Source organism: Oncorhynchus masou, chromosome 30 (genome assembly GCF_036934945.1).
Source record: "Oncorhynchus masou masou isolate Uvic2021 chromosome 30, UVic_Omas_1.1, whole genome shotgun sequence".
Classification (NCBI taxonomy): Eukaryota; Metazoa; Chordata; class Actinopteri; order Salmoniformes; family Salmonidae; genus Oncorhynchus; species Oncorhynchus masou.
This window is the reverse complement of record NC_088241.1, coordinates 62,176,832-62,203,237: the sequence shown is the minus strand read 5'-3', so window position 1 is coordinate 62,203,237 and position 26,406 is coordinate 62,176,832. Positions and strand designations below refer to the sequence as shown.

Genomic DNA, 26,406 nt, shown 5'->3' with positions numbered 1-26,406 from the left:
ACAAAAAACAGATCCTGCGCAATCATCATTTTTAAATAACATTTTTTAAGAGATTTTAAGACCGGTTTATAGCAACCTTTTGAAATTTAGGAGTCCAAATGTTACCCTATAAAATGGGTTCCCAAACTTTTTCACTCAGGCCCCACTTCCAGCATTGTCATGTCTTGTGTGTTCATGTGATATTTGAGTGACTCAAACAATACAACAAAATCAATGGGCAAAAAAAAAAGAGCTAAAAAAAATGGTAGTTGACATGACCTAGTTGGTTTGGACATCGATGTCAAGTTATACATACATCTGCAATGCCTGACATGACAAGAGGAAAACTGCTGATGTACTGTCCAATTTCAAAATTGCACCTTGTGCATTCCACTTTTACCACTTTCAGGAGTAAATTGAAATCCAGACTGAGCCCCCCCCCAAAAAAAATTTTTGTCCCGTTTATATTAGGTACCTATTTGGAATTGGAATAGTCATGGTTTTTGTATTCCTTGGTTATTTGCACATGGTTTGTAACAAATCAATGCTAGGCAGTGTCACAATAGGCTAGCTAGGGGGATGAATTAAGCTAGCCATCCTCGACAACCACTGGGATTATTATGACCCTGTTGGTCCTCTATGAACATTTGAACATCTTGGCCATGTTCTGTTATAATCTCCACCCGGCACAACCAGAACAGGACTGGTCACCCTTCATAGCCTGGTTCCTCTCTAGGTTTCTTCCTAGATTCTGGCTTTTCTAGGGAGTTTTTCCAAGCCACGGTGCTTCTACACCTGCATTGCTTGCTGTTTGGGGTTTTAAGCTGGGTTTCTGTACAGCACTGAGATATCAGCTGATGTAAGAAGGGCTTTATAAATAAATTTGATTTGAGCTGGAGTGCTAAACTCAGTTGCTACATTTTATCAGACATGATGGCGCCGGCGGAGATGGCAGCATCGCGACTAGCTCATGAGCAACACTGCAATATTTTGTTTGTTTATGTACTCTTTTTTACGTTATTAGCTCAGGAATTGTTTTGTGTCATTACATACAGCCCGGGAAGAACTATTGTTCATCAGCCAAGACCTCAGAAGAATTGTAGACCTCCACAAGTCTGGTTCATCCTTGGGAGCAATTTCTAAATGCCTGAAGGTACCACGTTCATCTGTACAAACAATAGTACGCAAGTATAAACACCATGGGACCACGCAGCCGTCATACCGCTCAGGAAGGAGACGTGTTCTGTCTCCTAGAGACAAACATACTATGGTACGAAATGTGAAAATCAATACCAGAACAACAGCAAAGGACTTTGTGAAGATGCTGGAGGAAACAGGTACAAAAGTATCTATATCCCCAGTAAAACGAGTCCTATATCGACATAACCTGAAAGGCCGCTCAGCAAGGAAGAAGCCACTGCTCCAAAACCGCAATAAAAAAGCCAGACTATGGTTTGCAACTGCACATGGGGACATAGATCGTAGTTTTTGGAGAAATGTCCTCTGGTATGATGAAACAAAATAGAACTGTTTGGCCATAATGACCATCTTCATGTTTGGAGGAAAAAGGGGGAGGCTTGCAAGCTGAAGAACATCATCCCAACCATGAAGCAAGGGGGTAGGAGCATAATGTTGTGGGGGTGCTTTGCTACAGGAGGGACTGGTGAACTTCACAAAATAGATGGCATCATGAGGGAGGAAAATTATATGGATATATTGAAGCAAACATCTCAAGACATCAGTCAGGAAGTTAAAGCTTGATCACACATGGGTCTTCCAAATGGACAATGACCCCAAGCATGCTTCCAAAGTTGTGGCAAAATGGCTTAAGGACAACAAAGTCATGGTACTGGAGTGGCCATCACAAAGCCCTGACCTCAATCCTATAGAAAACTTTTGGGCAGAACTGAAAAAGCGTGTGCGAGCAAGGAGGCCTACAAACCTAACTCAGTTACTCCAGCTCTGTCAGGAGGAATGGGCTAAAATTCACCCAACTTATTGTGGGAAGCTTGTGGAAGGCTACCGTTTGACCCAAGTTCAACAATTTCAAGGCAATGCTACCAAATATTAATTGAGTGTATGTAAACTTCTGACCCACTTTGAATGTGAAGAAAGAAATTAAAGCTGAAATAAATCATTCTCTCTGCTATTATTCTGACATTTCACATTCTTAAAATAAAGTGGTGATCCTAACTGACCTAAAACAGGGAGATTTTACTAGGATTAAATATCAGGAATTGTGAAAAACTGAGTTTAAATGTATTTGGCTAAGGTGCATGTAAACCTCCGACTTCAACTGTAGGTTAGGAATCACTGGCCACATTTAGAAATGGATCACTAGCCACTTTAATAATGTTCCGTATCTAGCATTACTCATCTCCATAATGTATAAACTGCACTCCACACTATTCTACAGTATCTTAGTCACTGTTAAATTGTGTTTACATATTGCATCACCCATTTCATACGTATATACTGTATTGTATTCTAGACTACACCACTGACTGTTAAACAGCCATCTCCAGCACATCAGAGGCTGCTGCATATAGACATAGATTAGGAATCACTGGCCACTTTAAGGACATGAAACACTAGCCACTTTAATAATGTCTCCGTATCTTGCATTACTTATCTCATATGTATATCCTGTACTCTATACTATTCTACGGTATCTTAGTCCAATGCTGCTCTAATATATATGTATATATATTCTGAATCCTTTCCTTACTTAGATTTACATGTATTTTGGCTATATGTTGTGAAACTGTTAGACATCACTTGTTAGATATTACTGCACTGTCGGGGCTAGAAGCACAAGCATTTCACTACACCTGCAATAAACACGTGTATGTGACCAATAGATTTGGATTTGAATGTCATCCACAAAGCATGTCCCGCAGGCTCTAGTTTGGTCTTATCTTGATTAATGTCCAGTCATATGGTCAAATGCTGCAAAGAAGGAACTAGTTAAAGTGCAGCTGGACCAGAAAATGCTCTTCATTGTAATCAGAGGGCTAACATCAACTATGCATGTCAGACTCTCTTGGCTAAGATTTGAGGAAAGACTGACTGCATCAATTCTTGTTTTTATGAGAAACATTACTGTGCTTGAAATTCCAAATTGTTTGCATAGTCAACTTACATACAACACTGACACACACACTTACCCCACCCGGGGTCTTTTCACCGACCACAAGTCCAGAGCAAATTCAAGGAAGCATACAGTGTTATACAGAGTGCAGGGAACTCCCTTCCATCTGATATAGCACAAGTGAACAGCAAACCTGGTGTCAAAAAAACAAAAAAAGCAACACCTCATGACACAACGCCTCTCCCCCATGTGACCTACTTGTTGTGTATGTACTGACATGTATGTGTAACTCATAGATGCATTCGCACACACACACACACGTGTAAATTGTAAAGCATTTGCTCTTTTCCGTTATGCAGTGGCGATTTTAGCATGTACATCTTGGTCTGGCAAACAAACAAAAAATGTTGGGGGATGAATGCCAGCTAAGTCACTACACAACACTAAACAATTCAAATGATTAGGGTGAGGCACATGGACTACTAACAGCTTACTACACAGCATACACTTAGTATTACTTTCTTAGCTACAGTATACATATCTCCCTGGCATATTACATAATTTATGCAGCAGCATACAATACCTGTTTGGACTCACTTTGTTGTGTTGTTCTCACTTGAACAGGAAAGTGGTGAGGGGCTCCTTGTGGGCTCTAGAAAGAGCCCCGAAATCCCGATTTACAATTCCGAGTTGGATGACCGCTTAAAATTATTTTCTGTATTTTCCCAGTCGGAGCTAGTTTTATCTGAGTTCCTAGTTGTCTTGAACTCGTTGAAGTGACATGAACTAGGTTCCGAGTTTCTAGTTGTTTTGAAGGCGCTCGAAGTCATGCTGGATTAACGGAATGGCCATTGTAAAACTTTTGTTGCCCATGGTGTTACCCCCTTCATCGTGATATTCAACTGGTAGTCTCATCGTTGCAACTCCCATACGGACTCGGCGAAGGTCAAGAGCCAAGCCGCACTGCTTCTTGACACAATGCTAGCTTAACCCAGAAGCTCCAATGTGTTGGAGGAAACACTGTCGGACTGACGACCGAAGTCAGTTTGCAGGCACTTGGCCTGCCTCGAGGAGTCGCTAGAGCACGATGAGACAAGGACATCCCGGCCGGCCTAACACTCCACCAACCCGGACGACGCTGGGCAAATTATGCCTCATGGGTCTCCTGGTCACGGCCGTTTGTGACACAGCCTGGGATCGAACCCGGGGCTGCAGTGGTGCCGTAACACTCATTGTTGAATTTGCAATTTCCAACTTGTTGTATAATGTTTATGTTCAATGGCCGATGAGCACCGATATGTTTTATCAATCATTTATCTTCATATTTATCCTTTATATAACTAGGCAAGTCAGTTAAGAACAAATTCTTATTTACAACGACGGCCTACACCGGCCAAACCCGGACAACACTGGGCCAATCGTGTGCCGCCCTATGGGACTCCCAATCATGGCCGGTTGTGATACAGCTCAAATCGAACCAGGGTGTCTGTAGTGACGCGTCGAGCACTGAGATACAGTGGCTTAGACTGCTGCACCACTCGGGAGCCATAGGACATGGATTGAAAAGGATTTGCCAGTAGATTGCATGATGATGACTTCTTGTCTAACTTGCTAGCTAACATTTTGAAAGTGTGATGTTGACATGATCAGTCCAATCACAGCTATGGTAGATATGTGATACATTTTATCTGTGGTCAATGACCTTGAGCCTTCTAGGATGGGCACGTCTAATGTAAGTATAAGGCAGCACCCAAGTGGCTTGAATTGTTTTGCTCTTCTTGTAAATTTTGTGGCGATTGTAGTGTCCATTTGAGAGACAGAACACTGAGCCAATCACGGCGCAAATAGAGAACATTACCAACCCCTACGCTCCGTAATTTCCACTGGCTGCTCCACCACCACAGAAAGCACTGAGTTCGGCTGAAACACTGCCAAAGTAACATGCAAAATGGGCAACAACAAAAAAAACATGTGGTGCTCTGCCTGAATGACGCGTCGCCACTGCCGTTATGTGTCTGGACACCAGTAACTTGCTGTCGCCATTGGTGTCTACTAATGAGGATCATAATACAATTTTAAAGAAAATCCTTGTAATTTGTTGCTATCCTTGCGGTTTTATGGATGTCCTAATTTCAGGGTTTTCCTGTCGAGAATGCTAGCCATATATAGAGTTTTATTGACATGACTTGAATTTGATAAGGTCTACACATCCACGTTTCAACATCCACTGGCCCAATTTCAGTGGGTCATGTGACAGCAGAAGTGCACAGGCCACTGAGGTTTATGAACAAATATGTTCTCATCTATCTGTGGTATATACTAACAAGATACGTCTCCGAGTCCGCTCACAATGGGAGTCGTTGTCGTCAAAACGGCATGGCGGGATCTCTAGCTCACGCCTATCCTTTCTTTGGATTGGTGGATACATCTCATTATTGTAATCTTTGTTTGAATATTCGATGAGAGTTGTTGACGTCAACCGCCTGGATTCAATGGCGATCGCACATTGTTACAATACTATATACATAATATGACATTTAAAATGTATTTATTATTTTGGAGCTTCTGTGACTAATGTTTACTGTTCATTTTAGTTTATCTAATTCACTTGCATTGGCATATGTTTCCCATGCCAATAAAGCTCTTATTAAATTGAAATGGAATTGAGATGCCGCGGACAGAACAATGGGTTAGTTATAAACATTTTTGGAGATGCAATGCTACTAGCCGGATTCCATGAATATGCATAGCCATATCTAGACAACTCTGATATAAAGTGTTTTTTCTTCTCAAAGTTGCCGGGACGTCACGTATCCTACTTATTACGAAACGTATATTCGATCAAATACAAATCTTTCATTTTTTTGTTGACCAAATTCGACACTCTCATTGACCTCCATACAAAAGCTCCTTGCTTGATGGCACAGTGAAAGACACACACAGGTGTTCCAGTATTGTAACATGGTGCATAGCTGACGTTTAGTTACTTTGGTCTGGTAATAGCTTGAAAACATCGGCAGAGAAGAACGGCTCCATATAACCAACCGTTTTCATAAACTGACTCGTGACAACATAATTGGCAAATTATTACACTTAATCTACAGCACCAAAGAACTGTCAAGCACGTTTAAGTGTATGGTATTTAAACTAGGCTAGCTGGTTAGATAGGTAACGTTAGTCCATAGATCTAGTCAGACAATACATGCGATGGTCAGCAAGTGATATGTAACTAAGGTTAGAGCAAGTTGATTGTGCTTCTTGTTTTGTCATAAATTATCCTAGCTAAGTATTTTGGTAGTAGTCTGTTAATCTCTCACACGGCAAACACATTTATCTGACTCTTATCATTATTCACTTCTCATAGACAACATACTTGACTTCCCTGACAAGCTCACGGTCTATGGGCTCTGTCTAGTTCTGGGATATCCGGCGGTCGGGGCTCCAGCGTCAACCCCGACGGTTCTCAAGCAGAATCCAATCAGAGCAGCAGTAACAGCGGTAGTGGCAGCAGGGTGACATGTAGTTATTAACTGAGGAGGAACACGATTATATTGATGTGCTGACTTACCTATTGTGGAGGTAAATTGGAGCTGGGACTGGGAGACCAGTCTCCCGAATGGTGCAGTGGTTTAAGGCACTGTATCTCAGTGCAAGAGGCACTGTATCACATCCGGCTGTGATTGGGAGTCCCATAGGGCGGTGCACAATTGGCCCAGTGTCGTCCAGGGTAGGCAGTCATTGTAAATAATAATTTGTTCTTAATTGACTTGCCTACTTAATTTAAAAAATAAGTCTAGCTAAAGAGTAGACCTAGCACATGAGAAGTGTTCTACTCCAAGTCAAAACCTACTCAACACCATACTCTAGCTGTGGGAAATAGGGATGCAGAGGTCCCTGAAAAAAATCAGAAGAAAAAAAACTAGTGTACATGAGAACTCCTTCAAGACAGTTGGAAAAGCATTCCAGGTGACTATCTCACGAAGCTGGTTGAGAGAATACCAAGTGTGCAAAGCTGTCAAGGCAAAAGGTGTCTATTTTGAAGAATCTCAAATATAAAATATTTTGATTTATTTAATGGTTACTAGTTTGGATGTCTTCCCTGTTATTCTACAACGTAAAAAATAAAACCCCTGGATTGAGTAAGTGTGTCAACTTGACTAGTCCTGTGTATATAAAAGAATAACTGTGCCTTTACTAGTCCTGTATTATTGGACCGATTTTTATTTTATTTTTTATAGCTGTCTGTAGTACATGCATAAAATAATTATTATACGCCCCTAATGCTGAATGGAGTGATTGCTCATCTTGGGTTCTACATATGTTGCCCTAGTTCATGTCACTGAGCACAGTGTTTTCCCAACCCTCTCCCCGTCTCTGTGTGCACCTGAAGGGGGAAGGTGAGGCTGATCCATGTGAATGGTGCAACACGTCCGCAGCTCGGCCAGTCGTTCTCGGACTCTGACATGACGATGCCTGGCAGGGGCGCCCGGGAGTCCGCTGCAACCCTCTTGGTAAACCAAACTGGGTGTCATTGCTGTAGTGTGCACTAATTACAGACATCCTGCTGTTTTTACTGTGAGCGCAAGCAATGAAAGGAAAAACGACCCCCAAAAAACGTGATTATTTTATATAGTGCTCTTCATACATATTTCAATGCACTTACTAGACAACTCTGTTAAATACACAATAACAAGTCTCTTAAGACTGAACATAATGGCATGTTCCTTTCACAAGTGTTGTTTATACCTACACTTGTCTCCCCCGCTGGTCTCTGGCTGACTGCTGCTGTCTCTTGTCTGCCCCCATGGTCTCTGGCTGACTGCTGCTGTCTCTTGTCTGCCCCACTGGTCTCTGGCTGACTGCTGCTGTCTCTTGTCTGCCCCGCTGGTCTCTGGCTGACTGCTGCTGTGTCTTGTCTGCCCTGCTGGTCTCTGGCTGACTGCTGCTGTCTCTTGTCTGCCCCACTGGTCTCTGGCTGACTGCTGCTGTGTCTTGTCTGCCCTGCTGGTCTCTGGCTGACTGCTGCTGTCTCGTCTCCCCCGCTGGTCTCTGGCTGACTGCTGCTGTCTCTTGTCTGCCCTGCTGGTCTCTGGCTGACTGCTGCTGTGTCTTGTCTGCCCCACTGGTCTCTGGCTGACTGCTGCTGTCTCTTGTCTGCCCCGCTGGTCTCTGGCTGACTGCTGCTGTGTCTTGTCTGCCCCCCTGGTCTCTGGCTGACTGCTGCTGTGTCTTGTCTGCCCCCATGGTCTCTGGCTGACTGCTGCTGTGTCTTGTCTGCCCCACTGGTCTCTGGCTGACTGCTGCTGTGGCTTGTGTCTTGCCAGTGGATTCCCAGCCCGACACTCAGGAGTTGGATCAGAGTGAAATCCGGACTCAGACCCTCGTGGCCACGGCCTCATCCAGCCTGAAAGCCAGGCAAAGCTTCACGTGCGTGCTGACGGAGGTGAGGGGGAGCAATTTCATGTTGGTCTCACTTTGTCACAGTAGTTTCTTACAAAGTTGTTTCTCAGGTCAAGAGGGTAATTCTTAAAAAAAAAAATGTTCTCTGAGGGAACAAGGCCGGTGTCAAGGCTCCAGTTTTTCTCACGGAGAGTGCATTTGCTCACAGTGAGTATATCCACACATGCGTGGACCTCTGAGACTATCACAGTGCAGGTGCATTTATACGGAGACTTGATTACACACAGGTGGATTGTATTTATCATCATTAGTCATTTAGGTCAACATTGGATCATTCAGAGATCCTCACTGAACTTCTGGAGAGAGTTTGCTGCACTGAAAGTAAAGGGGCTGAATAATTTTGCACGCCCAATTTTTCAGTTTTTGATTTGTTAAAAAAGTTTGAAATATCCAATAAATGTCGTTCCACTTCATGATTGTGTCCCACTTGTTGTTGATTCTTCACAAAACAATACAGTTTTATATCTTTGTGTTTGAAGCCTGAAATGTGGTAAAAGGTCGCAAAGTTCAAGGGGGCCGAATACTTTCGCAAGGCACTGTATATCTATTGTTGGACTACTGATCTATGTTGGTTTCTGCTGTTTCTTCAGGGCCTTTCCTCCGCTGGAGATCTGTTGGAGGATCGGATTGTCTGTCTGATTTACTACTACTTTTTGCATACGACATTTCATTTGTTTTGGTGTGATGTATACCGTGATTGATGTGTTCAGTTGTAGTGAAGACCACAGAGATGTGACACTCTATAGTGAAAGAGTTTGATTGCAATCTGATTGTTTTAATGAGACCGGGATTACGCATCACTTGATGAAAGGACAAGGTCATTTGGGTTCACTGTTCAACTCCTTTACCGGACTGGACTCTTTCAGGCCCGAGGTACGGGACCTTTCCTTGAGGAACCAGAGCTCATCGTCTTTTTTTTTGTTTGTTGTGTGTGTGTGTGTGCTCATTTATTTGGGTAATATAACCAACACAAAATAGGTTTTAACATTATTTAAAATGTCTTAGGGGTTTATGAAAGGTTATTTTCATAGTGATTTATTTTTAATTTATTTTTAAACACGAGTCCTTTGTATTGGTGTAGACTTGACGGACCAGATGGGACTCATTCCCTCCCAAACTAAAAGGAGAAACCAATGTTTTCTCTGGTAGGCACAACCTACCTGGCACCCCTATAAACAATAACCTCAAGTCAAAACCATTACATAGATAATGGCACCCCAGATGGGACCTCTCCAACATTGAGAAATAACCAAAGTAAATCTCTTCTGTGGAATTAAAACAATGGATTCACCCCAAGAAAATGTGCTCATCAATATAATACAAATCAGGGCCATTCTGAAAAAGGGGCTGACAATGCAAATCATAATGTGAATGGACCTGATTTGGGCCAGAGCCCTGGGTATCTGCATGCTCGGTCTGGACCACAGGTGGTCTAACCAGTTACACTCTTATTGACCTGGACCTGTGTGGACGTACTGAGCTAGCCCTCCCTCTGACACCCAACCTTCCTTCATCTGGCTTCTCACAAGAGGTTGTGGTCATACAACTTCAAGGTGACATACTTGATATTCGTCAGACTCAACATCTCCGAACTCGAATCCATCATAAATGCAAATGTCTGAGTGAAGAGCAACAGAGCGCAATGGAATTGTGAGACTCAGTGGGCACTCGAACCCACATGCTGACTGATGGAGGTCCGTGAGAGTAGAACAAGCAAAGAACACAACCATTACAGTGGAATGGGAAAACTTTTGAAATTCTTTTTTTAGTTCTTAACGACATCGCTGTGTTTACATGGCCAAATTCACATTAAAACAATGTCACTTTTTATTGTTTTATTAGTAGTGACTTCTGGTTCCTAACACATGCATCCCCTCCTTGTCTTTCTTAGACCAGAACTTCTGTCTGTATGACACCAGTAGGGGGAGCTTTAAACTGAAGCAGTCACCCCGACTCCCACAAGATGCTCTATTCCAGCTGGTCTCACAACACACACTGGTGGGGGCTGCTATTTAAAATAAATAAATAATTGTCACCTTGACTTTAGCACAGATGAACTAATGTGTAGGATTATAACTTAATTTGAAGATATGGAGGTTGGATGACAGAGCTAAAGTAATGGTCCAGTGTTTCTACATTTCTATGAAATATGGCCTATAATTATTTATGGGTTAACTAGCATTTTTTTTTTTTGTAAGGAAAACTATTTTAAGTATGTTAAAAAAACAGCTTTTCTGTATTTGAGTGGTGTGGTCACAAATATTTATGCAAGAAAAAGAGTGTTTTTGAACAGGTTGGTTTAAAATGAAAATTTGTGGTGGGGTATTCTTTATTTCAAAAAAACATTTTCCAATGAATGTCCTGGCCACATACGAATATAGGACGCGTCAATACCATTATTTGGGTATTAACAGAGTTAACAGAATAGGAGCTTTTCACTGGACAGTTATTTTAACCAGTCAATCAGAGGAGCTTTGATAAATAAATTAAAAGCTAAACTCTTGCTAATTTTGAAAGGAGGGATTTCAAAATCCACTCGATTTCCGTCACAATGTTCACCAGAATATAGGCTCAGAATCTCTCTTGGGTTTCTTGTTAGGATTTTCATTGTGTAGTTAGTAGTGACGTGTGCCCTCTTGTATATCCCTCTTGTTTATGTCTGCAGTGTAGATGGAGACAGTGAAACCCACACCGACCTGGACCTCAAGTTTGTGTTTCTCCACATAGTACTTATAGCTTAACCAATGAGGAAATGAACCATTCTACCTGCAATCCTTTTGATTCACAAGGATTCATCACTTTAGAGCTAGTCATCTCAGCCATCTATTGCTGGTTTTGTTTGCCACTGATGGAGCAACAGGAAACGTTTTAAATTAGATACATTCATCGTCCAGAACATCAATCACGTGGATAGCTGAGTACCTCAGGTCATGTGAGTTCCCATTTAATTACTGCTTTTTAGGCAAACTAAAAATGTGTGTGTGTGTGTGTGTGTGTGTCTCAAACTTTTACTTATGAATTGATGTCAAAGTGAGACTTACACAGATTTTCCCTCAAGTAAGGATTCAAACTTTTAAAAGGTGCACTATGCAGAAATCGATCCACCATTTCCTGGTTGCTAAAATTCTGATAGGCCAACTAATTTCAGTTTGTGACAAAACAAGCAAGTGAAGTGTACAGAATCATTGTACCATCTTCAACGCTGTGAAATATATTTTTGGAACTAAAAACATTGTATTTTCAGCTGTTTTGAAGCTGGTGTACAAAAGACAAAACAAAATTTAAGGGGAGCGTAGAAATAACGAACATAGAACAGATCTACAGCTTCTTAGACTTGCTTTTATAACCCACTTGTCTGTGTGAATTTGGGTCAAGTTGTTCAAAAAGTAACACATATCCCAGCTTCATTTTAGGCCTATTCTTTCCATGGGTTGTAGATGTTTCGTAGTTGGCGTTGTCTCTCAGTGTAAGCTGGTTAATGTTCTGTTCTTCCCTCGCTAACTCAGACGAGAGGAGGCGCCGAGTTTTTAATGTTTATTTGTCATGTGCACAGGATACAGCGTAGGAGGAGGAAATAGAATAAAACATTTGAAGTACGAATAAAAACCACACAAGAACTATGATGAGTGTTAAAGGTTGTTTCTGGGCAGTATATACATGTAAAACGGAGCCGAAAAGTGACTTGTAGCAGGAATATATAAATACTTAATCATAATTAATCATAATATACAGTGCCTTCATAAAGTGTTCACTCCGCTTGATCTTTTTCCACATTTTGTTGTTACAGCCTGAATTTTAAAACGGATAAAAATTGAGATTTTGTGTACATAGCTCAAGTTTCCAACCAATTTTCATGCAAATATTCAAATATATTAATTCCACCAAACTGACTTGTTGCGGATAAAAACCAGTACGTGATGATGCACACAATGTACTTTTTCCACTTACGTTTTCATGTAACAAATAAAAATGAATTGTTCAATGTGTTTCCTTTGCATTTTTAACTACCGATTTTAGTTTTGTCACGAACTGTCAATAGCAAATGTGCCTACTTTGGTCTCGGCATGCGCTCTCTATATAACAGCTACACTGTGGGTAGGCTAGTCTACGTGATGAGATTTATAATGGATAAGAGCAAGCATATTTTAGATTTGTCAAGCATTGATCATCATGTCACCAGAATAAGACCCTCAATATTCGTTGGAAAGGAGCATCAAGCTCATCGCCGTGCTCTTTCACCACCCTGTGAAGTTCATCAGAATATATTTAACCTGTAGCCTAATAAACCGCTTGATTTCCCAGAGTCGGAGTGGGACGACCACGCGTGTCATCGTGTGACAAGTGTACTTCGATATGATGGTTATTGTATCAATATTTGCGCATAAGTCTTTCCACAAATTTCTCGGAGAATTAATTTAACAGACATCAAAAGATCCCACGTTGTCTGGCTTGTTTTGTCTACGTTTAGAAAGTTTACCGAAACATTTTCTCTTTCAATCAGGCCTGTCATGACTATATATTTATCAGACATGTACTTTGCGCGTGTATAAAAGGTTGTCTGGAAACCTGGTTATTGGATTACACACAATACCCCATAATGTATTGAGTCAGTAAGTATTCAATCCCTTTTGTTATGCCAAGCCTAAATAAATTCAGGAGTAAAAATGTGCCTAATAAGTTGCATGGACTTACTCTGCGTGCAGTAATAGTGGGCTATTGTCTCTGTACCCCACACATACAATTATCTGTAAGGTCGAGCAGTGAATTTCAACCACAAAGATCAGGGAGGTTTTCCAATGCCTCACAAAGATGTGCACCTATAGGTAGTTGGGCAATAACAATTTAAAAAAAGCAAACATTGAATATCCCTTTGAGCATGGTGAAGTTATTAATTACACTTTGGAAGGTGTATCAATACACCCAGTCACTACACAGATACAGGCGTCCTTCGTAAATCAGTTGCCAGAGAGGAAGGAAACCACTCAGGGATTTCATCATGAAGCCAATGGTGACTTTTTTAAACAGGTACAGAGTTTAATGGCTGTGAAGGAGAACTGAGCATGGATCAACAGCATTGTAGTTACTGCACAATATTAACCTAAATGACAGAGTGAAAAAAATCTATGGCAAGACTTGAAAATCAACAACTAACTTGACAGAGCATGAAGGAATTTATAAAATAGTAATGTGCACATTTTGTACAATCCAGGTGTGCAAAGCTCTTAGACTTATTGCCACCTCAATAAAACTGGGAACTTCGCAAAATACCTGGTCTAATCATAACTTCAGTGATCTTCAGTCGGAGATCTAGAAAGAGGCCTGAGATTCCTGAGTTGGATGACCGTTCAAATCTTCTTCTTTTTTTTTCTCCATTGTCGGATCTTGTCCACAATCAGCTCCTTGGTCCTTCTGATGTTGAGGGAGAGGTTGTCACCACACTGCCACTCTAACCTGTTAGCTACTCTCACCACCTGGGGTCGACCCATCTCTATTGTAAAGTGGCTGTTCCACTGGATGTCAGAAGGTGAATTCACCAATTTGTTCCACTGGATGTTAAATCTTCTCTCTGGCTGAGGCTGGTTAATGTTCTGTTCTTCCCTCTTAGCCCAGATAAGAATAGGTTCTGTGTCTTCTCTCTGGCTGAGGCTGGTTAATGTTCTGTTCTTCCCACTTAGCCCAGATAAGAATAGGTTCTGTGTCTTCTCTCTGGCTGAGGCTGGTTAATGTTCTGTTCTTCCCTCTTAGCCCAGATAAGAATAGGTTCTGTGTCTTCTCTCTGGCTGAGGCTGGTTAATGTTCTGTTCTTCCCTCTTAGCCCAGATAAGAATAGGTTCTGTGTCTTCTCTCTGGTTGCCTCCAGAGGGAAAGGGGTCATTGGAGAGTGAGTGCACCCAATATATTTCATCCCAATTTGACATTTTCCGAGACATTTGAAAATAAAATAGTTTGTTGCGTTTTATAGCCTAGCTAATGATGGCTGCTTCTATGTCATTGATCGGGAACAGAATAAGAGAACTCTTAAAGTGTGTGTCTGCCCGCCTATGGACATTGGCATTGCAAGTATTCAGTCACAACCTGGTCACCCTCTGTCTCCCCACTATAAAGCTTCACACCACCACCTCTGGTTTTACGTGACGATACAGAGCAATCCTGTTCTCTTGGGACCCTTTGTCATGACCCACATCACCGTGTTGTTGACCTCTGCCATCTGTTCCCCCCCTCCCCCCGCACCTTCTGTCTCCTCAGATCAAAGCTCACGACCACGATGTGAACACAGTGGCGTTTGCCGACAGCTTGTCCCAGCTGCTGGTCTCAGGCAGCGACGACACGCTCTGCAAGGTGTGGGACAGACTGACGCTGCGGGAGGACAGACCCAAGCCCGTGGGCCAGCTGTCTGGACACAGAGACTGTATCACCTTCATCCACAGCAAGGTAATAGAGGAGAACCACTACCGTGTGTATGCGTCCAGCATGTGCAATCACTCTCTTACATTCTCTTACTGTGTATGTAAACATCGATATCAAAGCCTAAACGCATACATGGGACAATTTACTGTTTATACATAAATGCACTGTTCTGATATAACTGGACAGGTGAAAGCTATGCAGTGCCGTTTCACCAATCAGCAAGCGCTTCGATAGTGAGGAAGGATGCATTTTTTAGTATTTGGACAGGGTCTAAAACTCTAACCACTTCATCCTGACACTGTGCACATTAAGGTATAAACCTTCTCTGTGTGCCTGTTGACTCCTCATCCCTGGAGGGAAGATACAGGTTCATTATAAACGTCCTCTCTTCAGCTTGCAGGGCGAAGCACGTTTTTTTAAATATTTTACCTTTATTTAACGAGGCAAGTCAGTTAAGAACAAATTCTTATTTTCAATGACGGCCTCTGAACAGTGAGTTAACTGCCTCGGGGATTTGAACTCGCAACCTTTCGGTTTCTAGTCCACCGCTCTAACCACTGGGCTACGTTATCAGATCAGTAACTCAAAAGGACCAGTCCATCAAGCTGTGGGACATGAGGAAGTTCTCCCCAATGGAGGGCCTGGTGGCCTCGCTGCTGAACATCGTCCAGCAGGACTGGGAGTACCGTTGGCAGCAGGTTGCCCAGAATGGTGCTGGGGAGGCCATGAGGTTGTTGTACATCTGTACTGGGTCCTAGTCGAGATCACATTTAGATTAGCAAGTGGGCCAGAAACACAGTCCAATCCGACTGTAATCTACTCTAGATTGCTCTCAGAAAATCTCATATATTTTTATTTTATTTTTTTATTTTACCTTTATTTTACCAGGCAAGTCAGTTAAGAACAAATTCTTATTTTCAATGACGGCCTAGGAACAGTGGGTTAACTGCCTGTTCAGGGGCAGAACGACAGATTTGTACCTTGTCAGTTCCGGTTACTAGTCCAACGCTCTAACCACTAGGCTACCCTGCCGCCTAAGTATTGATGACATGGGTATACAGTATGTTTAATCATTCATCTCCTACTACCCCTCCATTTGTTGTTCAGCTGTACTTGACTGTACAATAGCTGGTTGTGTCGACTGACCTGTCGTCTGCCTGCTGTCTGTTTGTCCGTCTGTCCTCCCAGCCCAGGAGAGACACAAGCTGGCAGGCGACACCTCAGTGATGACCTACAGGGGTCACGGTGTTCTGCACACACAGTCATACACTGTCGGAGTTCACCGCCGGAATATGAAAAGTCTCCATAGACCATTTAGAATACTATTCTTTTTAAACCAATGTGCTTTTAAGTTCACTCATCCTTCCTGTCAAAGGACATACTGACATCTCTCTCTTTCTCTCTTCACAGTGGGATGGAGCAGTGTGTGTGTTTGGGAGCACAGGCAAACCCACCCGCTGGATGAGATGAGAGGTACTGGGAGGGGTGGAAACAAGCGAGGAAAAGGAAGTGATGTCATAAGTGTGTCAGTCAGTGACTTCACTATGGGGAGAGGCAGGACCGCAACAGAGGGAGGAGAACAAGCTCAGAGTGAGCTGTGAAATTGCATTGATTCAATGCTAGATAACAATACATATCATGTAAATTCTTACCTCTGTGTGTTTGGTGCAGAAGCCATTATTACCCCTGTATTCACCAATCAGCAGAGAAGGGATACAGTTGAGGCATTGTCTTCTTTCAGGGGCCTTACTCCTACGCAGACAGACATCCCTCCAGCCACAGTGCAGATGGAGCCACACTATCTTGTGTTATAAAACAATGACATTTAAGGGGAGTTGTCTCTTCTGATGCACCCCAGTGTACAGTAAGAATAGGATGAAGGAGACGAAAGACTCTATGAAGTTTGACCTGGAGCCGTTTATGCAGAACTTATTGAAGCTCACTAAGCACTTGCTCCAAGAGCCCCCAACAAGCCTCATGCCCACATTGTGTTTGGTTGCTTAGAGTAAAAAGCAGACCCCAAATAATGCATATGTAGACTAAAACAATGTCATAAATCACAGAATGATGATAATTCAGTATAAGGTATGTTGTAATGGTATTAATGTCCAGAGGTAAGAAGACAGTGTACAAAACATTAGGAACACCTGCGCTTTCCATGAGACTGAGCAGGTGAATCCAGGTTAAAACTATGATCCCTTATTGATGTCACTTGTTAAATCCAATTCAATCCGTGTAGATGAAGGGGAGGAGACAGGTTAAAGAAGGATTTAAAATAAATAATAATAATTCAAGCCTTGAGACCATTGCGACATGGATTGTGTATGTGTGCCATTCAAAGGGTGAATGGGCAAGACAAACGTGCCTTTTGAACAGGGTATGGTGGTAGGTGCCAGGTACACCGGTTTGGGTGCAACGTCGCTGGGTTGTTCCCACGGTCAACAGTTTCCTGTGTGTATCAAGAATGGTCCGCCACCCAAAAGACATCCAGCCAACTTGACCCAACTGTGGGAAGCATTGTAGTCAACATGGGCCAGCATCCCTTTGCAATGCTTTTAACACCTTGTAGAGTCCCATTCCCTGATAAATTGAATCTGTTCTGAAGGCACAGGGGGGGGGGTGCAACTCCAATATTAGGATGTTTTGTACACTCAGTGAATGTTGTAGTCCAATGTAAACAATTCCAATCGAAGATCTAAGTGATGTGTTCTGGGCTTTAAGACACAGTAAAGGGTTTGGGTGTGTTCTGGGCTATAAGACACAGTAAAGGGTTTGGGTGTGTTCTGGGCTTTAAGACACAGTAAAGGGTTTGGGTGTGTTCTGGGCTATAAGACACAGTAAAGGGTTTGGGTGTGTTCTGGGCTTTAAGACACAGTAAAGGGTTTGGGTGTGTTCTGGGCTTTAAGACACAGTAAAGTGTTTGGGTGTGTTCTGGGCTTTAAGACACAGTAAAGGGTTTGGGTGTGTTCTGGGCTTTAAGACACAGTAAAGGGTTTGGGTGTGTTCTGGGCTTTAAGACACAGTAACGGGTTTGGGTGTGTTCTGGGCTTTAAGACACAGTAACGGGTTTGGGTGTGTGATTGTGCTTGGAACATCAACCTTGATAAAATCTCTACAAATTGTTTTACAATAAAACTTTTTTTGTGTGCATACAACCCAGCAAATACAGTCATCAGAAATCCAACGAAGGGAATTGCCAGATATCTGCAAAAGTTATGATTGCTCAATATTGACTGTGACGACCTGTCGAACCTCTGCAGTAATGGGCTTTACAGATGGGTTTTCTATAAAAGTTGCTGCTTGAGCAATAGGAAGCAAGAGGGAGAAAAAACTCAAAATTGAAACCAATCAACAGCTTGAAATTAGTGGGTTGCCCCCCCCCCCCCCCCCCCCCCCCCGCCCCACAACTAACAGACAATTAGCTGCCATAAAGCCACAGCAGAGTTCCGGGGGGGGGGGGGGGGTATTGTAATGGCAGGAATGCTGATAGTGCTCTAAAATTAGTCGGTTTCCTTGGCACCCTCTGAGAGCGAGTGAGCAAATAGCCCAGATAGAGAATGGGAGCTGTCTGTCTGGGGACTAGCCTCCAGGGCCATTAGTATGTCTATCTGTGTGAGAAACCCTCAGGGGCTCATATCGGAATGAAGACAGGCAGATGCTAAGTGGTAGGATACATGGAGCAGCATGTAAAGGGATGTTAAGTGGTGGAATGGGCCTCAGAAAACGCTCTGTGAGGCAAGTGTTGCTAGTGACAAACACAGACAACTGGGATGGACTGAAATATACTTTGGCATCAACAGCTGAGCCTGCGAATGGAGGGCCTAGTGGAGAGGACTTTGCCAAAAAAGGAGTCAGGCTTTTTTCAAAATGTAGTGACTGGGGGGGGGGGGGGTAGGAAGGAAGGAATGGGTATAAACCATGTGCTCTGACAGCCAGAGAGATAAATGAACACAGGGTAGGTAGGAGTGTACAGCACTGGACAGATACAAGTACAGTCAACACTTGACGACAGAGCATACTCTCTGCCCATAGGAAGAAGACGATAACATAAGAATCGAAAAGATGTGACTCTTAAGAAAGTTGGCATAAAAGCAATGGATCCAAAGATTAAAAACAAAACGAACAGAACTAATAGAAAATGACAAGGATAGAAACTACACGAATGGCTAAGGACCAAAGCCGACCGGTGAAGCTTGCCATGATGGTCCTAAACTCTGTTCTGGTGGTTGTTACAGACCTTTGGGCTGGACTGCTTGGCAGCGCCGTATTCAGACACCATTTTCACCTCCTGTTGTCGGGCGTGGTTCTGTTTGGACCAGCCCTGAGTCTGTGGGTGTCCAAGTACAGCATCTTTGCAAACAGGAACCACTACCTCTACAGGTGAGGTCTTTTTTTTTTTTTTGGACAACACCCATCAGTATTAAGGAAAGCCACTATTCATGTGGATTAAATGGGCATTAGCATGATATATAATATTGGAGAGAATAGATACAAATTCCATTCTTTCAAAGCTCTGTTGTTGTTGTTCTGTGATAATGAATGTGTTGCTTATGTTTTCACACATAATATTCTTTCAATGGCCATACCATCTAGCTCTGTCCCAAGCAGGCACGGACTGGTACAAGAACTTGGCCCTGGCACATCACTGTGTGCACCGCGGTATATTGGCCATATAGCACAAACCCTAAGGTGCCTTATTGCTGTTATAAACTGGTTACCAACGTAATTAGACAAGTAAAAATAAATGTTTTGCCATACACTGATATACCACGGCTGTCAGCCAATCAGCATTCAGGGCTCGAACCACCCAGTTTACAATGCAAATTAGTGCTTGTCATATGTGTTCCCCTGAATCAATACATACCCTAAGTGTTCATTACTATTACAGGGCTCCAGACTAAAATGTTCTCCTGGTGTCACTGAACTTTTACAGTTGGTTGCACCAGTCCATGACTTGGTCTGTCCCAATTCATCATGAAGTCATTCATTAAGAAGTATAATAGAGTACTAAGGCATTTCATCGAGCATGTCCATGCAGGAATGCATGATTAGAGATATTTTGATGTGCAGTCACTAACCTAATCCAGTGACCATTGTGAATTTTGGGTTGACCGTTAAGACTATAGATTCAATTTTTTTTGTTTTGTTCAATAGAGTTGAATTACATACATCTTTATGTACACTAACTAATATCATATGCAAATTCATTTGGGGTTCAACACCCGACAAAAATGGAAACTCGAAGCAAATTAACTAGATCGCTAACTCTGAGTATAATACCAGCTGCGAGTCGTCATATGTATTCATCCAACAGTAACTGTACTGTCCAGTTGTGGGCTATTACCCATGAGCCCTCGCATGCGTGACGCTCCATATCTCAAAGCCAAATCAAATATCTTGGTTGTAAAATAGTTGCTATTGAGATCAATAATGAGAGTTGAGAAGAAAAAAAAGAGAACTACAGAAATCTGAGACCCTACTTTCTTCGTCAGGGACAAAGGGATGAAGCTTCTAAAGCTGTGTGTTTTTCCCGCAATTGCATTTTGAAATTTTAAATGATCATAACAAATGTTTCTGTTGAGATCATGGGGGAGGGGGGGGGGGGACCTGCTCATCATAGAAGCAGGCACCAGCGAGAACACAGGCACAGAGCAGACACTTTCATTAGAGGAATCATCAGGATATTGCACTTTACTGTATGACTAAATCATGGTTTTAGATGATTCTTTGAATGTGAGTTGAGAAAACCGGGTCAGATTATCTTGGTAGGGGGGCCGGCCATTTCCCACTGAGCAACCAAAGGCTCATCATAGATTAGTAAAACAGAGAAAATGTGCTCAAAAATATACAAATACAAAACAAAAAAATGGCCCATGGGCACATTTTCCATATAAAAATATTTTTTGTGTCAATTTCGACCAGCTCCAGCCATCTGGCATTTGCCAGAATTGCCAGATAGCCAATCCACCCCTGGTCCTGAGCTATTTAGCCATACATTTATACTGGATACCTCTGCTTTGGATTCTCTTTCAGGATGTTCCTACGATCGGGCTGGGCCTGGACCTGTGTTTTCACAAGCTCCTTCGTCTTCGTCTTCTCCTTCTCCATCCGTCGATCCCTCTCTCTCTCCGTTCGCCATCTCTCACGGATAGCCACTGTGGGAGCACTGTGGTGGGGCTCTCGCAGTCTCCTGACTCTGCTGGAGAACATGGCAGGCAGCTGCTACGAGCCCATGCCTGCTACCCTGGTTGGGGGCCTGAACCTTGGCCAGGGAGCCAGTGTTCCAGGGCAGTCCTTACTCCTGCTCCATGAGGGCGAGTGCAAGGCCTCCTGCCTGAAAGCGGGCATGCTGTGGCAGGGCTGGGAGGTCTCGGAGGACACTCTTCTCCTCTGCCTCTGCTGCCTGCTCCTGGCCGAGGAGACTGCAGTGTTGGGGCCCTACCTAGCCCTGGGAGGGCCCTCTGGGCCCCCGCTGCGCCTGCTCTTCCTACTCTGTGTCTCCCTACTGGGTCTGTGGCTGTTTCTGCTGCTCTGTCTGCTGGCTTATTTCCCACAGTTCCCCTCCCAGCTTCTGGGGGGAGCTCTAGGGTGTTTGGGCTGGAGGGGGCTGTATCAGGGTTGGTATCGCCTGCAGCCCAGCTGGTGCTGTCCTGGGTGGCCTGGAGAGGGACTTCTCATCACAACTCAGAGAGAGCCGTACAGTGAAAGGGGTGTTCATGACGTGTGGCTAAAGCATTGATGTCTTTGGCTAAAATATTATTTGCTCCCCGGATCAAAATAAGAATAGCTATGACTACACAGCAAAAAGGGCTCTGCTTGATATTTTATAAAAACTAAAAGTAACATTTCCATTTGCTTTATAGTCAATGTGATAACTCCTAACATCAAGAACATCGAATTGGATAATAACAGGAAGATTATTTATGTACATTACCACAGAATTGAGAAAGTCAAGCTTTCATAAGCAAAATATTGAAATACTTTCAAATCTCACCACGAAGCATTAAAAATAAAAAAATACTCACTTGATGTTATGCCAGTTATCACTACTTTAATTTTGAAATCTGAATACATTGATTGTGTAATACAGCAGTTTTTTTGTTTGTTATGAAAATGAAAATGTTTTTAAATCCACTGTGTCTGAAGGTATTCAGTTGCGCAACAAGCATTTTAACATGTTACACAATTAGTATCATAACATGTGAATGGGTGAGTAAGAGTGTGTCGCTATATTGTGGTCTTCAGTGGATGTTCACAAGTCAGTTGATCAGTAGATGAGGGCCTTGCAGTCCCCTCTGGGCTTCTTGATCTTGTCATAGTTCTTGTTGATGATGTCAAACAGCAAGGCCTGGTGAATGGGTGACAGAAATAGCAGGGTAATTACATCACTGAAAGCCTTTCATCATTAGATTGGATGAAATAGATTTTTATTTATTGTCTGTTTCACACAGATATTTGCTTTACGTCAAGAAAATGCACCGCGATAGACCCATCAAACATACAAATTCATCATCATCACCTACAATGACCCTTTTTTCCAACAAGGGCATCAAACAGAGGAAGACAGGTAGGTAAGTACAATGTGAGGAGCAGGAGAGGCATTGGTAATTATAAACTCAATTTGTTCGCTTGATAACAGGGTGTGGTTTCCATTCACAACTCTAGAAGTCCAGGTAAATACTTCACACTGGGAAAGTTTAACTGGGAGGTTAAATTATGGGGGTGCTGAGCACATCTAATGACGGACAGAGAGGTATGATACATGAGGGAGCTTACATAGGTGTTGCGGATCTCCAGAACCACGATGCGAAGCTCAAAGTACTGATACTGGTCCAGCTCATGCACCAACTGCCTGTAGTCTCCCTGGAGGTAGTTACACAAAATATGGTCAACACACACACACAAATGAAAGTGATCACACACACACACACACACACCTGAATACTAACCACATGAGGTTGTTTTGAGGCCTTGGCAACAGCATCCCCTCTCTCACTGTAGTACCTGATAACACATCACAGATAATGAAGGTGTTTGTTAGTCACATTAACACAACAACTACATAACGAATTAGATATGAGTGTAAACAGTAATCTTTTGGTTAAGGTCTCTTACTTTGAGATCTGTGTCTGGAATTCTTCAATCTTTGTGCGAGTGTTGGTCAACAATTCAAACACTTTTTCCTGTGGAACAACATTATGAGCGTAGGACCTACCAACAGTATTATCAAGGTATGGCTGATATGACAATTATCATTTTATTAAGATCAGAAAGTCTGACCTGTACAGCCACCCCAAAGTTGTTCCCATCTTCAATTTTGGGAATCTGAAGTTGCACCCACATTGACACCTGCCAGAGTAAGAGATCATAGTATTTATGTATTTCTCTAGACACTTCTCACCTATTTAGGAAAAGATGTGCTAGTGAATTTGAGATGTAAAAGAACAGTTTGGCCTACACAGAGACTAACAGAGGGACAAAGGGCTGACTGACTGTGTTCAGTTTCTCCTTCAGTAGCTGGATCTGAGGCTTGATCTCCTTTAGAAGACTTTCCACTCTCTCGTTGCAGGGGATCGGACCACAGGGAGGCCCTTAGGGAGAAACACTGTGAGAAAACTCAAGGAGTAGGATGAAGTTACACAAACGCACTGGTCTAAGTTTCTATTTGTGTGTCCTCTCTAATGGTTAAAGTTAGGATTAGTGGTAAGAGTGAGCTGATCCTAGATCTGTGCAATCGGGCAATTTGACAGCTAACCCGCAGTTGTAAATCGGTGCTATTGTGTCTTCTTAACTACCTGCGTCTTCATCTTCTTTCTCGCTGTCCTTGTCTTTCTTCCCTTCCTTTGCCTCTTTCTGCAAAACAAGTGAGAAGAGGGGCGGGCGACGGATTTTGCATGGTTCCTTCATGTGTGTATGCATGGTCGATACGACTTGGGAGTGATTCCAATGTGCTTCTACACCTGCATTGCTTGCTGTTTGTGGTTTTAGGCTGGGTTTCTGTACAGCACTTTGAGATATCAGCTGATGTACGAAGGGCTATATAAATACATTTGATTTGATTTTGATTTGATTTAATCCAAGGGGTTAATCGTGATAGACCGCTGAATTGGGTGAAAAGTCTGTACCTCCTCTTTCTTCTTTTGCTTAGCCTCTTCTTTAGCCGGGTCTGGTATTGGGATGTCCAGAGGGGCCTTCAGAGCTGCCAGGCCATCAGTGCTTAAGGATGTCTGGGGACCATTTCACATAAACAAAAATATAGATTATATTTGCATTCTTATGTACAATAGCTTTGCATCAAGGTATTTGGACTGAGATTGAAAGGTGCACTTGTGTTTTTCCACAGCCTCACCTTCAACAGCATTTCCATCTCTGCAATCTTCTGAGGGAAGAATGATGTGACCAGGGTCTCTGCCTGTAATACACCAGTTACCAATGTTGGACACAGTTATCGTTTTAACATCTCAAATGTGGTCATTTGGTTATTATTCAAGTAGACCTGCACCAATAAGGGCCTACCTCTTTAGTGAGCTGAGTGCAGAAATCATCAACCTAGGAAATTGAAACCAAACAAAGAAAAAAAGGTTTAGAATTCACAGCAGAAAACCCAACTCTCAATGTCTCTAATGTTTGGACAGTTACTTTCACCTGGACTGTGGGTCAGGTTCACCTGATGCAACACAGTGAATTTAAATTTGGACACGACAATCAGAGTGAAAATGTTACGCTTCGTATGGTATGTATTCATTTGTGGATGTCCATCATCCATTTCCTATGATATGTTAGGAATTACAGTTTATTGTGGCTAACAGTAGCTAGGTGACTGGGTGTCTAACTTTAGCTAGGCTAGGGGTTAAGGTTAGGTTAAAGGGTTAGCTAACATGCTAAGTAGTTGTGAAGTAGCAAAATATAAGTTGCTAAAATGAAACATTTGTCCGTGATGAGATTCAAACATGCAACCTTTGGGTTGCTAGATTTTTGCGTTATATGTCCACCCTTTGCCTTAAGTAACCGGTCTTATCTAACCATACCAAACATCGTACGTACGTATGCGCGCGCTCACTCACTCACACGTAACATATAATAGTCATTTCATCGTCCCAAGATTTACGTGTACTATGTTACGTCTAGTCTATGAGACTAGGGTGTGATGTGAACTCACATGTCCCTATTGTTGGTCTAAATGTCAAAACGACTTGAAGATTAACAGGGCTGCTGAGTTATCTGACACAAGTTATATTGATAGGCTATAGTCAAATGATTATATAACGTTAGACAAAATTCGAAAATAAATGGACAAATTTACCTGTTTCTTCGACTCCGGGCGAATGTCTATGGAAGTCATTTTGCGATGGGAATTTATTTACTTGATATGCAAAAATGACCTTTTGCAAAACAAAAATAGAAAGCAAATAAATAGTTCACAGAATGCGCGGATTTTCCTAAATGTCTGATAGTGCACAACGCTGAAATCAGTCACCCGTTAGTCAGCTCAAAAAGTGAAAATGAAAGTAACTGAACCCTTCTCACGGAGACGTAATTTCCTGTTTAGAAGATCAAGCTAGAGCATCATGGGATTTGTAGTTTGATTATGGGACCGTAGCGTACCACAGTGTAGCTCAATGATGGGTACGGAATAAACACAGGTTTTGTTCTATGAGATAATCTTCATCAGCTAACGTCACTTTTTGTGAATTTTGAAGCATTAATGTATAACTGCAGTTCTGAGTGTGTCCTATAGATGGTAATGCTGCTTCTGCCATTTTGAGTGGTATGCTCATGGTCAGTTTATGTTTGTCTGATGTCATATGACTAAGTAGGTCTCATCAATGAAAATCTGATATATATATATTTTTTATCCAGAATGCTTTCTGATTTCCAATTTTGTTTGAATTCATAATAACCATGGATAGCATAATAACTCAGAAGACAGAATACTAAACTGTAGCTCCCAGTGTGCAACTGCACATGACATGAAGTTGGCACTCAATTAGCAAAGAAACCATGATTACAAAGACTACAGTGTGCAAGCTGGGCCAGTCTTGGTCATAGGGGCTTTCTCACTTAAAGTTTCCATCACCTGAAACAAACTAATTCAAGTAGCCTAATTGCTGCCCTACGCAGAACAATTACAAGTCTTTCTACAGATTAAAAGTTGCTCTCTGCTCAGAAAGCTTGAAAAAGCCTTGAAGGGTCGAAGGCTTCTCTGAGTGGTATTATTACTTTTTGAGGGCAAGTCAATCCTATTATTGATCTTTTATGTTACAGTATAGTAATTTTGACCAACTGTTGAATCTTGACAAACAAACTAAACAAAAAAATTACATGGCATATTATAGAAAAAATGCTGTCCTTATATAAACAAAAAGGGTTCTATAACTTGCTTCATATATGGAACCCCTAAAAGCTCTGTATAGAACCCTTTTATATGGTTATTTGATTAAAAACCCAAGGCTTCTTCTTCACTGAAC

The 26,406-nt window shown here is 42.3% G+C and overlaps 2 protein-coding genes and 1 pseudogene across 2 annotated transcripts; 2 read left to right on the top strand and 1 right to left on the bottom strand.

Moving 5' to 3' along the window:
• The first annotated feature begins 5,079 nt into the window (after window positions 1-5,079).
• LOC135521683 (DDB1- and CUL4-associated factor 11-like) lies at window positions 5,080-16,942 on the top strand (annotated as a pseudogene).
• Window positions 16,943-18,890: 1,948 nt separating this feature from the next.
• LOC135522921 (fat storage-inducing transmembrane protein 1-like) lies at window positions 18,891-22,072 on the top strand. The gene is made up of 2 exons (XM_064949627.1): window positions 18,891-19,318; window positions 20,972-22,072. Exons 1-2 carry the CDS (start codon window positions 19,077-19,079, stop codon window positions 21,675-21,677), a joined length of 948 nt encoding a protein of 315 aa, XP_064805699.1. The 5' UTR covers window positions 18,891-19,076; the 3' UTR covers window positions 21,678-22,072.
• On the bottom strand, window positions 21,968-25,451 carry LOC135522922 (proteasome activator complex subunit 1-like). Its single transcript, XM_064949628.1, has 11 exons — window positions 25,242-25,451; window positions 24,455-24,487; window positions 24,288-24,350; window positions 24,064-24,165; window positions 23,734-23,791; window positions 23,432-23,529; window positions 23,219-23,287; window positions 23,054-23,121; window positions 22,888-22,942; window positions 22,715-22,801; window positions 21,968-22,286 (listed from the first exon to the last, which is right to left on the bottom strand). The coding sequence occupies exons 1-11, from the start codon at window positions 25,278-25,280 to the stop codon at window positions 22,206-22,208; spliced, it is 753 nt and encodes a 250-aa protein (XP_064805700.1). The 5' UTR covers window positions 25,281-25,451; the 3' UTR covers window positions 21,968-22,205.
• Window positions 25,452-26,406: the final 955 nt, after the last annotated feature.